Raw genomic sequence first — 17,159 nt, forward strand, 5'->3', positions numbered from 1 at the left:
TGGCTTATTTGCTGTTCCTCACATACAACACTAAATCTTCCCTCTCTGGACCACTGACTGTCCCCCATGCATAGAAGACATTTCTCTCCTCATGTCCATCTCCTGGAATCTCTAGTTTTCCTGAGACTTACCTCAAACACCACCTTCTAAGCAAATCCTTAAGTGTTCTCTCCAAATGAATGCCCACCCTTCGCAAACTAGCTTCCTTTCAGATTCTGCTCAAATTCCATCACCTTCAGCAAGAGGACTTTCCCAGTCCTCCCTGTTCCCTTCCCCCAGCTACTAGTGCCTTCTCTAAGGTTGCCTTATAGAATCTGTTCTATATGTGTCTTCTATATTCCTATACATGTACATGTTGTCATTGTATCCTCCACCACCTCCTTGTCATTCTCCAAAAGCTGAGACAATTTACTTTTCATCCTCTTCCTTCTCCTTCTTTTCCTCCAAAAGCTGAGATAATTTACTTTTGTCCTGCGCAATTTTCATTTTCCATTTCTTGAAATATAGCTCCGAAAAGCATGCTTTTTGAAAAGCGTATTGTGTTTAAATAGAGCTACTTGACTAGGCCTTTAAACACAAATCATTCTGGCATTCATTGAATGGCCAGTAATAGGCCCAGCCCAAACCTCTGTAGCACATTGTTTAAGTATCCGTGGCTTAGAATGAATGTAAGTAACAATTGTTTTCTATTCTGGCCAAAGACTCTGAGGGTCCTCCCCATTCAGGTTGACACCTTTGGGATGTAAATTGGACCACCTTTTGTCTCAAGTCTTACCTAACCCTTAGTCATCAAATAGAGACAAACTGAGACCTGGGAAAGACCTTAATTTAAAAAGGCCAAGGTCACCCATTACATCCTGGGCATAGCCAGGAGTCTTGACCTTTGTCTTGACACTAGACTGCAATGATTTTGGAGAGGATGAGAACTTTGAGCAGCAGTGCTTCATTCACATCCAACTCACAAGTCAAGACATTACATTCCTGATGTCATTGGTCTTTTTTGAGAATGGTGAACAACAATAAGGACAGAGACCTTTCTTTTTTGCTTTGTATTCTCAGTGTTTAGTAAGTGGGTACGGTGCACATAGTAGGCACTTAATAAATGCTCGTTGATTGATTGAATAGGCTGTAACTCATTAGTGGAATCCCACTACCGGTAAAGCATTCTTTCCTCCTCTTAGCAAGTATAGAACCTGTGGCATTTAAAATTCTTTGTAACCTGGCCCTTCCCTACCTTTCCCATCTTCTTACCCCTTACTCCACTCCACACACTCTGCAAATCATCTGTATTAACCTACTTGCAGTTTCTTGGGCACTATACTCAATCTTCCATCTCTGTGCCTTTGCTCTGGCTGTCCCCCATAGCTGGAATGCTCTGCCCCCTCACCTCCACCTTCAGAATGCTGCTTACATTACACTTTATGCAGGAAGCTTTCCTAGTCTTCCCAGCCCCTCCCCAGTTGCTGATGTCTTCCCCTTTCAGGTTATTTTCATATCCTCTTCATATATTTTGTAAATACCTAGATATTCATGTTATCTCCCCCATTAGAATGTGTTTAATTTTACTCCTGTTTTTTTTTAGAATGCACATATACAGTCTCTCTCCTAGTTGCTATGTCTTCTTTCCTACCTAAAACTGTGGATGGCATCCTCCTTTGCAGTATTTTAATGGTGGCCAAGAATTGTCTCATTTTCCTTTCTTTGTATCCCCAGCATTTAGCCCAGTGCCTGGCACATAGTAAGCACTTAATAAATATTTATTGACTGGTTGTTGATTGACTATGGGTATGGAATGTTGCATGTGTTAAGACATGGCCAGTGTCTTTCTTTTTTCTTAGTTGTATTAAGCACCTACTGTGTACCAGGATCTGTACTAAGGGCTGGGAATACAAAGAACGGTAAAAGACAGTCTCTACTTTGTCATCTAAAATGCTAGTCTAAGCTTTATCTTCTCCATTGGCTTTATATTTACCCCAGCAGTTTTGACTATTAGAGAGCTCTTCCTTAGGCAGTCATGTGGTACAGTGGATGGAGTGCTGAACCTCATGTCAGGGGGACCCGGAGTCAGGGATACCTGAGTTCAGATTTGTTCCTGGATACTTAGTATACTTAGTAGCTGTGTGACCCTGGGCAAGATACTTTACTTCTGACTGTGTCAGTTTCCTCAACTGTAAAATGGGGACAGTAAGAGCCCATTACCTCCCAGAATATTGATGAAGATCAAATGAGATAATATTTGTAAAGTGCCGACATATAGATAGGGACTTAATAAATTAAGTGCCTTAATAAATAAACATTAATAAATGCTTGTTTCCTTTCCCCTTGTGATTTCTGTTCTTCCCTTTGTCAAATGTTGGACTATTATGTTCTGTAGTTTCTGATTCTTTTATGTAGTCTTAATTTTTTTTTTAAATTTTGTTTAAAGCCAGTATCAAATCGTTTTGATAATTGCTGCTTTATAATATAGTTTGAAATTGTATAATGCTAGGCCTCCTCATTATTTTTCTCAGGATTCTTGACCTTTAGTTCCTCCAAATGAATTTTAGCATTATTTTATCTAATTCTATACAGTACCCTCTTGACAGTTTGATTGATGTAGCACTAAATCCTTAGGTTAATTTACATAGTATCACCATTTTTATTGTATACTTATGGCCCAGCCATGAATAATGACTATCTCTCCAATGATTTATCTTCTTTTATTTTACAAGGGGTGTTTTGTAATTCTGTTTGTAGAATTACATGACTGACTGGTAAATAGCATGTCTGTTGTTTACATGTGCTTTTGAAGGTGCTTAGTGGCGTATGAGAACTATTTTCTTAAGTGGCTTAAATATTCTCCCTGCCAGCCTGTTTACTGTAGTTATTTGTACTATCCATAAAGAAAGGACTTGCTATATGAAGATAAACCTCCCTGTCTAAATGAGCACAAAATCAAAATCAGTAGAGTATGAATTTTAGGCAGGACTTGTGATTTCATGGATATTGCATGGGGTCCTGGGGAGCACAGTCAGTCTACCAAAGCAGATAAGTCACTGTCCTGTAACGAACATATAGCTATAGAGGGTTGCTTAAGGCATTGGAACCTTAAGTTCTTTGCTCAGTTTCACACAGCCAGTATCACGGATGAGACTTTGACCCAGGTCTTCCTGTCTATGAGGCCTACTCTCTGTCTACTTTGCTGTAACAAAAAATGAAACAGTCTTAAGAACCTTCTGATTTACAGGAAGAATACAGTCTGCATGCAGAAAGTAAATGTAATTTCAAGATGGAGAGAGTTCTGACAGTTGGAAGAATCAATCAATCTCAGCAGATATTAATGAAGCACCTACTATGTGCGAGGCACCGTGCTAGGTACTAGGGTTATAAAAGGAGTGAAACTTCTATACTTTCATGTTTGTATGTAGGTGTATACAAAACAAATGCTTAGCAATTTGAGGTGATCAGCAAAGGTATATTTATGTAGAAGGCGGTGCTCGAACTGTGCATTGAAGGAAACTAGGGATTCTAAGAGATAGGGATGAAGAGGTGATAAATTCCTGGTGCAAAGCTGCAGAGGCGTAATAGTTTTTCAAGTATAAGGAACAGTAAGAAGACCAGTTTGGCTGGAACAAAGAACGTTTTTTGAGGGGAGTGATGTGTAATAAAGCCTGAAAGGGAGTTTGGGGCCAGATTGTGAAGGGCTTTAGATACCAAACAGGAGTTTATAATTGATATTAGAGGTAAATAAAGAGCCATTGGAAATTATTGAGTAGAGAAGTAATGTGGTTAGGTGTGGGCATTAGGAAAATCACTGGCAGATGTGTCTAGAATGAATCGGAATAGAGAGCCAATGAGGTCACCTGGAGAGACAACCAAGAGAACCATGACAAAAACCCTGAGAGGACAGAGTAGCTGGGAGGAGAGGTAGTCTAGAATGTCAGATGCTACAAAAGCATTAAGGAGGCTGAAGACTGAGAAAAATCCATCAGACTTGGCCACTAGGAAATCGTTGGTGACTTTGGAAAGGGTAGTTTCTGTTATGGCAAAGTGAGAAGCTCTATTGCAAAAGGTGGAGAATTGAATGAAAGGAAAGGAGGTAGAGGCAACTGGCTACCAGTATAGATATTTTTTTCTAGATGTTTCACTATGAAGGGATTTTAAAGGACAAAAAAAGGATGTAGTGAGGGGTTTTTGAGAATGGGGGAGACTTGTGGGAAAGGAGTCTGTAGATAGGGAGAGATTGAGGATTTGAGAGAGCAAAAATGAGGGATAATGTCAAGAGATTATGAGATGTGGAGAAGAAAGAGCTCACATCAAATGGTCTGTTTTCTCAGTGAAGTGCAAGAGGTCTTGTGCTCTGAGAATGGGGTGAGGGGGTCTTCTGGGTAGTTTGAAGAGAGAAGAGGAAACTTTATGAAGGAGGTAACTATAGAGCTGAACCTTAAAAGGAAGCTAAATATTTTAGCTATTATAAGAGGCTAAAATGAGAAAGGAATACATTCTAGAAATGGGGGCCAGCTGATGCGAAGGCATGGAGTAGGATGCACTTCATCTTTGTATCAGCCCCTATCCCTGGACCTCACCTCATCTTCCTTTGTCAGCCATTCTCTTTGGAGTTGTATTACCATGGTTCCCCTTCTGTGGGTGCTCATCTTCTCCCCCGTTCTCGCTAGCAGTACAGGCTCTTTCAAGGTTGAACTGTATCATCTCCTTGCAACTATACCAAAACATACTGTTGTCTGTACTTCTACCACCCTTCCCCACCCACCCACCCACCCAACAGAATTTGCCTCAGGCAAGAATTCTCACACTATGTATGGCTCTGCATGAAAGAAAGTAATATGAAATTTCTGGAAATTTGAGTGGCAGCCAGATTGTGGACAGCTTTAAATGAGAGGCTAAAGGAGCTTGTATTTTTTCCTGTGGCCAATAGAGAGCCACTGAAGATGTTTGTATTGGTAAGTAATATGTCAGTTCAACCTGCAACTGGTTAACTTCTTAAAGACAAACTACAATTTTTTAAAAAGAAAATTGCTTGGCATCCTCATCAATTCTCTTCTCTAATAGCATGGTAACAAAAAGGGGAATTGCAGTCTCATCTGGTTCTCTACAAATATTTGCATTTGTTTCTAAACGAAACAAGTTTGTTCATGTATTAACTAAAGTTATTTCCTTTTGAAGAAATAGAATGACAGTGGAGAGTTGGTTTTTTAATCTTATTTGTATTAATATTTTTTTGTTTTTATATCATCTTCATTTCTAAATATATCTCCTCCCATGCAGTGAGCTTATCCCTTGCAACAAAGATATTTAAAAGAAAAGGAAAAAAAGTCATTTAACCAAACAAATCAATACATCAGTCCTATGTGGCAGTATATGCAATATTCCACACCCATTGTCCCCCACCTCTGCAAAGAGGGGAGGAAAATGAAAGCTAGTTTTTGTAAAAGTACCTCATCTGTCTTACACTGTTCTCCCAGCAATATCAACCATAGTTTATGGCAAAACCTTAAATTTCTCTTTTTTTGTTTTTCTTACCCTAATTTGAGAGAACCAAACCTGTTTCTTCCAGTAATATACTATATGCCATTTTTCATACTTGCTTTTTAATTATTTCTGATATATGGAAAACTTGAAGCTTTTAAAATTCTAAAAAAAGACTCTTTACATCAGTAGCTGTACTTGGTTTGGACTCGGTGGAAAAGAGTGGAGTTGCCCCCAGACCCCTCCTCCTACTCGGCTGCTTCCCCTTCTAGCTTCCTTTTGTGTATTGTCTTCTTCCCCAATTAGACTATGAGCTTCTTGAGCCTTTCTTTTCCTTATTTGTATCACCAGTGCTTAATACAATGCCTAGCACATAGTAGGTACTTAATAAATGTATTTTTTTACATTATGTGTTAGATAGGTCCTGGAGTCAGGGGACCTCGTTTACCAGCTGTGTGACCTTGGCCAACTCTCTTACCTGCTTTGAGCTTCAGTTTTCTTGCCAACAAAATGGGGATCATAGTACTTGCCCTATCTATCTCACAGAGTTGATGTTATAGAAATATTATAGATCACTACACAAAGGTAGGTTTTTTATTATTATTATGACTAATCACCAAAAAAGAAAAGATATCTGAAAGTGACAATTAGTGGAATTTTTGTTTGGTTTGGTTTGGTTTGATATAATACAACTCAAATATTTCTCTTTTCTTTCTAGCCCACAAGACGGTCTGCAAGATTGTCAGCTGTAAGTATTTTATAAAGCCCCTTGGGGTAGTCCCTGTGGGCACATGGTCCCCCATTCCAGAGCAAGTCAGTGACGTTGCTGTTGAAAGGAATGGTAAGGTGATGTTTCCCTTGCTCCCTTTTCTCTGTTTTAAAATAACTGGTGTCACAACTATTCAGTCACGTTTCACTGGTGCCGCCAATCAGTAACCATTTATTAATTACCTACTATGTGTCTGGCACTGTGCTAAGTGCTGAGAATACAAAAAGAGGCAAAAGACAATCCCTGCCCTCAAGGAGCTTACAATTTAATCAAGTAATCTGAAGTAGCTTCACTGTATCAAATGTGCACCGATGAAATGTGACAGCATGGAATTATACAAGATAATTAAATCATCAAGGCAAAATAAATGTCTTGGCTTCCAAGTCCTATTTAATGATGTGATATCATTAGCAGGAAGTCTGGTTCTCTATCTCTCCCTGATTAAGACATGGAAAGATTCGGTGTTGGGAGGAATTACAGGAGTGGTCTGGCATGCCTCACCCAGCTTGAAAGGCCAGTTGGCCATGAGGCTTAGTAACGAGTAGGGTTCCCACTACCCCACCTAGATACACATCCCAGTGTGCACCAGATTGGGAAGAAGGACTGGCCTTAACTGGGAAAACACTGCTGGTCTCACTGTGGCCAGCAGTCTAAACCTGCTGGCTCCTTCTCTCTTACCTTCCCTGTGGTTTCAGTATCTTCCTACTACTAGACCCTAGAATTGACCTCAGGCAGAGAGGTTGGAGGGGCCAAATCTAAAATGGGTATTGGGCAGGGTAGATAGAGTAGTGAGAAGGGCCTGGGTTCTAGGACTGCTATGCCTAACTAGCTGTGTGACCTTGGACAGGTCATTTGAACTCTATGGACTTCAGAGCTCCTCTGAGCAGCCCATCAGTTTTCTTCATCTGTAAAGGAGGTCAGGGGTTCTTAGCCTGAGGGCCTGTGAACTTTTAAAAAAAATATATTTTGATAACTGTATTTCAAAATAGTTGGTTTCCTATGTAATCTTTAAGTATTTTATTTTATGCATTTAATAGCATTCTGAGAAAGGGTCTGTGTACCTCACAGGCCTAGTAAAGGGGTCTCTAACACAGAAAGGTTAAGAACCCCTGGACCAGGTGATTTCTAAGGTTCCTTACAGCTCTTTTATACTATACTGAGTATAGTCTAGGATAGGGTTAGAAACCTGTAGCCTTGAGTCCACATGTGGCCTTCTGGGTCCTTGGGTACAGCCTTTTGACTGAGGCCAAGTTTTACAGAACAGATCTTTTTATTAAGAGTATTTGTTCTTTGAAGTTTGGACTCAGTCAAAATGCCTCTCCCATGGTCTGAGAGGACTCTTGAAATAATGTAGAGCAGGGGCAGGCAGGAGGAACTGTGAACAGCAAGGGTTAAATGGAAGACTCCCCAGTACTGGGGCCTATACTGATTTTGACACTCTGGAGCTTTCATGCTGAGGGGCACATACCTGTTTCTGTTCTAGCCCCAGGGGGGCCTGCAATAGTAGGTGGGCACCAAATCAAAAAATGGTATTAGGACCAAATTGAAAATGCAGTTAGGGTGTGAATTAGAGAATCCTCCCTACGTCTCAGATTAGCCAGACACTCTGAAAAGGAGTGAGATGCAACAGGGCATAATGCATAGAAGAGTGGCCTTAGAAGTTAGAAAGTGTCCAGTTTGAGTCCTGCCTCTGACACATACTAGTTGTGTAATTTTTACCTCTTAAGTTGCTTGTGTGAAGTGGAGGGAGAAGTTTCCACACCAGGAGTTCATCCAATAGGAAAAAAAAGTCACAGACCTGCACCACCACCCCCCCAAAAAAGAGGGAGGAAAATGAGTTTTAGCCGAACCATTAGAGAGAGCAAAAGGAGGCTGAAGTATGGAATAAGGAAGTGGCAGTAGAGCAGGTTTTCTATAACAGTAGTTTTGCTGCATTGCATTATTCCTGACCTCGTGGTGGGTGAGGGAGGAGGCCCAGTGCATCGCCTTTTTCTCACACCTTAGCGAAGTCTCAAAAAGTGAAGTTTATACTATCTTCACATTTTAACAGTAGATAACACAGCAAGCTATTCTATTCAGTGACTCCAGAGCTAGTTTTATCTGTAGATTTTTATGTCTTATTTTAAATAAATAAATAATAAGGTTTTCAGGTGAGTAGCAATGAGCAGCACATGTACACACTCACACATGCATAAGTGCAGAGCCACATGCCCCATTTCCCTGAGATACAACAATCTATGCCAGGCTTGCACAGAACTTCATCTCTGGAATCACCAGGTTCACATATGGAGACAGAGGTCACCTTTGTGCATTCCCATTGAATTGACCCTTGAAAGCTGAGTCCAGGTGTGATGTCATTTACAGAAAATAATAGAAAAGCAGATGAGTTGATTGTGTCTGGAGTCCATAGTCTAAAGCATAAAACTTCTGGACTTGGGAGCCCCTTCCTTCTTACTTACTGTTCTGCCTTTGGGAACAGGCACATGGGATCTGAGATTTAGAACTGGGAAGGGACTGAAGAGGCCTTGAGCTCAGATCTTCCTGGCTCCCTGTTCCGCAGTTGAGCTTGGGGTCTTTGATAAAAACATTCCTGGCTCTTCAAGGCCCATTCTTTAGCTGGTGGAACACTTCAGAAATCTGAACTCTTCTAAACTTGAATTGTCCATGGTTTCACTTTATACTCTGGACAGTGAAGCCAGGTGGGAACCTGAAATCCATGTTGCCTGGAAATGTTGGAAGAGGGGCTTAAATATTTTTATATATAACATGATGTGATATTATATGACAATATTATGTATGTGTATATATTGTCTACTTTTATAATACAAATGAAGAAGCTGATGGACCCAGAGGGGCTCTGAAATCCATAGATAACCTGCTTGAGATTCCACAGCTAATTAAGCAGAGCAGTATTAGAGTCCAGGACCCTTTCAACTACCCTGTTCAATCCCTATTTGGGGATATCTAACTTTCTAACTCTGCCTGACACCAGTTCTGGGTATAGTGGCAGGATCGATTTTCATACCATATTCTTTCATAGCCAACCTTTTGTGCTTTCATTACTGCAGAGAATTAGGGGTTGAAAATCTCATCATCCTTCCCTAATGACCTCAGTATGCCTGTTTTGTCTGTAAGCTAAAAAGGTATCTGGGGAAGCTGGGCCCCTCCCTGCCTGCTGATGGCAGTGCCTCCCTGGAAGAAGGCCGGGCAGCAGAACTAGCAGGTGTTTATTTATGGAGGCCTCTAAAGGACCAAAAGAGAAAGGAAAGCAAAGCCAGCTTATGTTATTTCTTCCCTTCAGTGAGTTTTTTCTGGACTATCTTAATTTTGGGGTAGGAAATTAATTAACAAGAGATGATGTTCCTATATGGTATCATGTTAGTACAACTGGTGTGGTACAATGCAGGTTGGCTCCTATTCTGTGCCTCATAGCCTTAAGTTGTCTGGGATGCTGACAAGGTAAGTGACTTGTTTAGGGTCACATAGCCAGTATGTGTCAGAGGCAAGACCAGGTGTCCTGGACTCCAAGGCTAGCTGCTGTTAACAATGATGATGATGATAATAATAATAGTAATATTTATATAACATTTTAAGGTTTGCTGAGTGCTTTACGTATTGTCTGTTTTGATTCTCACAGCAACCCTAGGAGGTAGATCCTCCTATTATTCCTACTTTACAGATGAGGAAGCTGAGGCAGACAGAGGTTAAGTGATTTGCCCAGGGTAGCACAGCCAGTAAGTGTCTAAGACAGGATTTGAACTCAGGTCTTCCTGATTCCAAGCCCAGTGCTCCATCATGATACCCCCTAGCTGCCTCTCATGCTAGTACAATAATATCCTTAGTGTAAAGAGCTGTACCATCATCAGATGGGGCTTCCTGTCTGCCTGTGGTAGAGATAGGGGTTGGATAGATATGAAAGTTTTCTACCAACTTGAACTGATTTCAGGAGACCTAAATTAGAATGAGTGTAGATCCACTTCTTGTATGACACTATTTAGAAATAATTTTGAAATATTTCATAAGCAGTCTTCTTTCTTCCTAGTTAGGTTTTGCTTAAGATTTCATTATGATTTAGGGGTCATGGATAAGTCTAACCTGACCACTCAGACTGTAAGCCTTTAATTGGGCATTTCACATCATTTTAAGTATCTGTGACATCACACTCACTGGTGTGCCATGATAAATATATATATATATATATATATATATATATATATATACAGAGAAACCCTGAGATGGCAAGATTAGACATGTACCCAAAGAACTATTCTGAATGGTGCTAAGATTGTTAACTTTTACATCTCGATTGAAATGCATCTAATTGGAGTAGAGTCCAAAGTAACAGTGGTTCCCAGGGTCCATTGGGAATGCCCCCTGCTCAGCATAGGATAAAACAATTTAAAGATGAATCAGATTTCTGCTGAGCCTGGTTTGGGCCACTCTGGTTAGAGGAGACCTGTTCCATGAGAAACAGGTGTTTGGAGTACTCAGACTAAGAGCTATCATGTTACAGACTGTGGGGGGTCAAAGAATGTGTCATCTACTTTTCTGCATTGTTTTGTGCATTACGGTGGCCAAGGGATTCTGTGTTTGATTTTTTTTTGAGTATTTGCATAATTAAAAATGTCTTTGCAGAAACCTGCGCCACCAAAACCTGAACCAAAACCACGAAAAACCACTAAGGTAAGAGGTGCTTTTTTTTTTCCCTCTTGGGTGGTGGTAGTGGAGTATTTTTAAATAAATGCGTAAATAATAATCCTTTCTGTAACTCCATTTCCTGGGAAAGGTCAGGCTGAATGGTTGCTAAATGAACTAGCAAGAACACTGCCATTGCTGATTAGAGACATCCTCAAAAAAATTAATACATGTAGTTTGTGGTCTACAAAGAGGGCATTTTTCTCTTAAGTAAAGTGGAAACAGGAGGGCTCACTATGCTCTTGGGCATGCAGCTTTGCCAAGGCAGGTGCTCTGAGAGCCATTCTGGCAGAGGACCTAGTTTAAATATGCTTCATTTCAAACCTAGAGGAGCTGAATGGCCTCTGAGGATTCTGTTGGCAACAAGCTGGGTGACCCAAGGGTCACATTGCCTTGCCTGTAACTGAGAGGAAATAGGCCCATCCAGGTGTGTGAGCCCCAAAAGGCCTTTTTGCTCTATGCCAGTCCTAGCCTTCATTGTTGGCTCAAAGTTTGACATTCTGCTGTGTGGTTGTTTGATTTTTCCAAAGCATGATATGATGGGTAAAGCACTCGTGTTTAGAGTCAAAACACTTCCCATCTGAATCCTCACTCTGCTGTTTATTGCCTTGTGACCTTGGACGAATCCCTGAGCCTGAGTTCTCTGAAAAATGAGGGGGTTGGTACTAGATGGTCTCTGAGGTTCCTTCCTGCTCTGAATCCTTGTGATCTTGTGAGTTGTCTCTGTCCCAGAGTTCCAGGCAAATTTTTGAAGCAGCAAAAATTCATTCCTGATGCTTGATCTTAAAAATAGCATCTTTTCACCTGAGTTCCTAAATTCAGTCCCTTGCTGCCTGCCTCACATTTCACCCTGTGCACTGTTTAATTGAAATTAATGGCTCTACCAACTGTGGTGACCCTTCTCTCTAACTGCTCCCCAAGCCACCTTTCCAGATTTTGTTTTCTCTCAAATCCCCAGGCCTACAGCGAGGCAGTTGGTACAGTTCTATGCCTTGACCCCTCTGTCAGACATTCGATGTTTCTTCTTGCTAAGTAGCATTCACTCCTAGCATCAGTGGGATACACTCTCCACCAAGGAGGACAAGTAAATGAGTGAAATCATTGTCCTTTCAGAAAAAAAGGAAAAGTATTTCTGATAAGCCAAGCTGCAGTGGATTTTCTAAGCAGTGATTTATTGGGATAGAGGCATTGTGGGATTGTGGATAGAATGCTGCTGGCCCTGGAGTTAGGAAGACCTATATCCAAGTCTTATCTCTGACACTAATTGTGTGACCTTGGGTAGATCATTTGGGCCTCAGGCAACTCCCTAGCAGGTATCAACTAAATTATATTTAGCAGTCATTTCCTAAGCACCTACTAGTGTTGGGCGTTGTGCTAGTTACTGTGAATACAAAAGCAAAAACCATTTCCTACCCTCAAAGAATTTACATGTTCTTGGAGGTAGGGAAAGGGAAAAAAAGTAATTTTTTTTAAACTTATGGGTTTAAAAAAAAAAGGGTAGAGGGTAGCTAGGTGGCACAGTGGATAGAGTTCTGGCCTTGGAGTCAGGATGACCTGAGTTCAAATCCAGCCTCAGACACATAACACTCATTAACTGTGTGACTCTGGGCAAGTCACTTAACCCTCACCAAAAGAAAAAGGAAAAAGGAAAAAAAAACAAAAAAGGTAGAAAAATAAGTAAATACAAAGTAATTTCCAAGGTGAGGAAGCACTAACAAGTAGGGAGAGCAGGAAAGATTTCTGGAAGGGGTCTGAGCTTCGAAGAGAAATCAGGATCCTAAGAGGCTAAGGTGAAGGAAATGGAGATATGAGGAACAAACCAAGTCAGATATGGATTAATGTGTGCCAGGGAAGAGAGTTCCCATGCTGAGAGTGAAAATCACAGCTCCTTTTAGTGCATTTTACCAATGGAACCCAGGGTTACAGGGCTGTTTGTTTTAATCTAGGGAAAGGCTTTCATTGGATATTAATAAGAATCGGTCATGACATCCACCTCATGAAAGCCTTCACAGCTATGGCTCCTCAAGGGTTTTTGAGGATCCTAATTGGTATTAGTGAATGTCCTATCACTTCTAATGACTCCGTATATTCCTGTGTTCTGATCCTCTCTGTTAGAAGGAGCCTGGAACAAAGGCTAACAAAGGCGCCAAAGGGAAGAAGGATGAGAAGCAGGAATCTGGAAAGGAAGGTACTACACCGTCTGAAAATGGTGAAACTAAAGCCGAAGAGGTACTTTCTGTCAATGCCTCCCGCTGATTGACTCAGTGCATTTTCAAATTGATTCGGGAATCCGAGCCATTGATAGCATGTTCATAATGTTTCTCTTTATTGCCCATGATGTTATTGCAGATTCGCATCTATCGCTCAACTGTTAGTGTTTCAACATCCCGAGGTGCCCCACCCAGCACACTGTCAGTAAAGGGGCAGATTGAAACAGTGAAAGTTAAGGGTACGGTAGAGAATGTCTGCCTGTGTGCAGTGGCTAGAATCAGATAGTAGTGTGCTGCTTTTCATTATGAACAGTGGAAGCTTGCAGGTAAGGAAGGCTTCTGTGGCTTTCTGAAAAGCAGAGACTGATAAACAAAGAGAAGTGTGTTTGCGGGTATGTATGCCTGTCTTGTCTGTGGAGCACCTACAATGGATATAGGCTTTGCAGTGGAGCTGCTTAAGGAGGGATGCTTTAAAAAAAAAAAAAGCCAACGTTGTGTCAGTGGGGTGGCTATCTGTCTGGGGTCTGAGACTGGTTAGTAACGGCCTTCTTCTCTTTTTGTTTTTTTTTTCCTTTCCTTTTCACAGGCACGGAAAACTGAATCTGTAGGTGACAAGGGAGAATGAATTATCACGAAAATTGGGGGTGGATTTTATGTACCTCTCGGGACATCTTTTAAAAGATATTTTTATCAAGTATTTTGTAAATGCTAATTTTCTAGGACTATGATAGGCAGCATATTAAAAAATGTATATCGATGAATATTTTCCCTTCTCATAACAATGCTTTTTGGAAGCCCCCCATCACTTCCCCTGACCCCCAAAGTAATATGAACATCAGCTGAATATTGGAAGCCGTGTGTAAAATTGGATCTGCATTCCACGCACTTGCTTTGAAAATTAGTCCTGTGCAGACGGTGGTGTTTTTACTGTGCATATTTGAATTTTTCATGCAGTTTTTCTAGAGCAATAATCAGTGGTGCTTTTGTACTTAGGTTTTATGTGATTTTAATGAAACATGGATACTTGTGGCCACCTGCTGACTATTTTTGGTTCTTTTAATGGTTTAAAATAAAAGGTTTTCTTGCCTGCAAAATTTCGGCTTTTCAGTGTGCTGTCTCTAAATTTAGAGAGTGTCTCGTTTCTATTTTAACTCTTGCAGAAGATATTAGATGTTCTAGGAATTTCTGTGATCTCTGTGCTGACATTGCCTCTAATAAGTAAAATAGTTTCATTTATTAATTTGTTAGGTTTCTAAAAATGTCATCTTTTGTGCTGAAAATCACTTCCAGGTGTAAATACAAAAGAATAATAATTAAAACACATGCACTAAGATACAAATCAGTAAAACACTTCTAAAAGAAATTATTTATGTTGTGACCTGGAGCATATTAGGGGATCTATTAGGCCAGATAAGCAAGGGATCATCCATGAAGGCCCCCCTGGAAAATCTACCACAGTCAGCACTATGGCCACAGAATCTGGAGACTGTGAACATAACCCACACCATGAAGCTTCGTTGCTGAGATTCTGTATAAATAAAGAAAAGAGAGATTTTTCTGTTTTTATGGTAGCATGAACCTAAGCCAAGCATGTACTGGTTACCTTCCTACGTAAATTAATAATAGAGGACAAAATAATTTTAGTTTTTTGTCAAATTATATCAAACCAAGCTAAGAAAAAAAATCCCATTCATTCTCATTTTCAGATATCTTTTTTTGTGAGTAGTCACAGTAATTATTCATAACATTAGCAACACATATGAGATACATGCTACACGTATTATGATCACTATTTTTTTTGGCAATTGGGGTTAAGCAACCAGGGGCAGCTAGATGAGGAAACTGAGCCTAGTAGCAGTTAAGTGATTTGCCCAAGGTCACATAATCAGTAACCCACATCCCCTAACTCCAGATCAATGAGAAGAGATGGTGTCTCTTAAAGGAGTGTTTATTTGATTTATCTCAAAGGATAAAAGGCCCCTTCAAAAGTTAGGGGGTTTGTTGGTTTACTTGTTTGTTTGTTTTAGCTGGGGTAGGTGGTGGCTCAGAATCTGAATATTTTCCTCTGGCCCAAACCCACCATTGGTTTCTAGCTATCAGATAATGAAATATTTAAAGGACCCAGTTTCATCCACAGCACAATCCATTGCTCCTCCAAGACCTCATAGACACTCTTGGTAAGTTGCTGTGGCCAGAAATATTTATTGCCTGGTGTCTGAATGTATGAGGATGAACTGACCCAAACTTCTCTTACCGGGTCTTAGTTAAAGCCTTGCCGATATGGAAGGACCCATCATTGTGCTTTGCTAATAAAGCCTTGAAGAACTCAGAGTTACCTTCATGTCACAACGAGATCTACAGTAAGAATTTGAAGTACTTTGAATACACACACGTACACACACACACACACACACACACACACACACACACACACACACATCTCCCCCCCCAACACCTCCTTACCCTTCCCTATGCCTGTCTCTCAGATACTAAATGGATGTCATCAATTCAGTGATTCCCTTCACCAGCTGTATATTCCAACCTATGCATAGCTGCCCATCCTGTGCAGCTTTTGTGCAGGTCCTCCCGTAGGAAGTCCACACACCATGCTGAAGGCCCTTCCTTACTTTATTCTTATATCATGCATGTACCAGTAAAGTACCCTGGTTGCTCACTGGCATCCCATCAGGCATATATGTTAAAGACTCCTCTCATCCCAAAGAAAAGTTTTTGAAATAGATTGTGTTAATTATGATCTTTGATAATATTGTTTTACTTATTAGCTTGCCAAGCTTGAAACATTCAAAAGGGCTGTGTGTAATATCACAAATATTTTTATCTACACTCACAGACTCACAAGAACAGAGAGCTTTAAGACTGGTAAAACACTAATATTATCTCATTTGATCCTCACAACTTTGTAAAGTAGATTCTATCGTTTGCATTTTACATATGAGAAAATTGAGGCTTAGAGAGGTAACACAGCTAAGTGTTGCCTGAGATTGGATTAGAACCCAGGTCTTCCCTACTATTTTACAGTGCTCATTCCTCACAAGGAACTTGCTTTAAAAAATGCACAGATTTCTCTTTTTTAAAAAACAACTAGGTGATATAATGCATAAAGTACTGGACCTGGAGATAGGAAAACCTGAGTTCAAATGTGGCCTCAGACTCTTACTAAGTGTATAATTCTGGACAAGTCATTTAACTTCTATTTGCCTCAGTTTCCTCCACTGTAAAATAGAGATAATAATAGCACCTACCTCCCAGGTTGTTTTGAGGCTCAGTGAGATAAATTTTGAAAAGCACTTTGCAAGCTTTAAAACTTAAAACTATATAAATACTAGCTATTTTGATATATTCACATGAGGATTGCCTAAGAAAGGGATACCACACAGTATTTTCTACCCAAAATAGCCCTTCATCTCTAAGTGGGGTTCTCACAAGCTGGAAAGGTACTAGATACAAAGCTATATTCAGGGATGGCTATTCCCAGTAAGAAGAAAACAGAATTCCCACTGTAGGGGGCCAGCTAAAGCATGGAAAGAAGGTAAGTGGAAAGCTTTTTTTGTTGTGTCTCAATCCATTTATCTGCTGGTAACCAAGCAGCCATCCTGCATTTCAAAATTAAAAAGTCCCAGAGCTGGGAAACTGTCTCCTTTCTCCCCAGTCACTAGGAGGCGCTGTGTTAGTGTTCATTACTACAGAATTAGGCCAGGGTGCTACAATGTTGTGTTATCCTTAAGGTCCCTGAAGCCTTCACAAACCTGAGATATTTTCTAATGATTTAATAATAACAATAATAATAACTGACTCTGTAGCCACTTACGGTTTGCAAAGCTTTATAGACATTATTTATAGACATTAGATCCTCACAACAACCCTGTGATTTTATTTAGTACATTTATGTCACCATTTTAAGGAGGAAAAGAAAGATCAAGAGACTTTTCTAAGGTCCCACACATAGCCGATAATTATTGAAAGCAGGATTTAAATAACATAAGTAACTCTCTACTTAT

The 17,159-nt window shown here is 40.3% G+C and overlaps 1 protein-coding gene across 6 annotated transcripts in view; it reads left to right on the forward strand.

The window, feature by feature from the left end:
• The window catches only part of HMGN3 (high mobility group nucleosomal binding domain 3), a 75,460-nt gene extending 61,226 nt beyond the window's left edge, over positions 1-14,234 (forward strand). For 3 of the 6 annotated variants that reach the window (XM_020975515.2, XM_078155276.1, XM_020975516.2), the window contains exons 4-7: positions 6,185-6,214; positions 10,871-10,918; positions 13,046-13,159; positions 13,280-13,720. In XM_020975515.2, coding sequence (XP_020831174.2) covers positions 6,185-6,214; positions 10,871-10,918; positions 13,046-13,159; positions 13,280-13,426 — 339 coding nt within the window. In that variant the 3' untranslated portion in view covers positions 13,427-13,720. The other 3 variants (XM_020975514.2, XM_020975517.2, XM_020975518.2) reach the window with 3 other exon arrangements.
• The last annotated feature ends 2,925 nt before the right edge of the window (positions 14,235-17,159 follow it).

Source organism: Phascolarctos cinereus, unplaced genomic scaffold, assembly GCF_003287225.1.
Source record: "Phascolarctos cinereus isolate Bilbo 61053 unplaced genomic scaffold, phaCin_HiC Scaffold_5;HRSCAF=322, whole genome shotgun sequence".
In the NCBI taxonomy this organism is placed as follows: Eukaryota; Metazoa; Chordata; class Mammalia; order Diprotodontia; family Phascolarctidae; genus Phascolarctos; species Phascolarctos cinereus.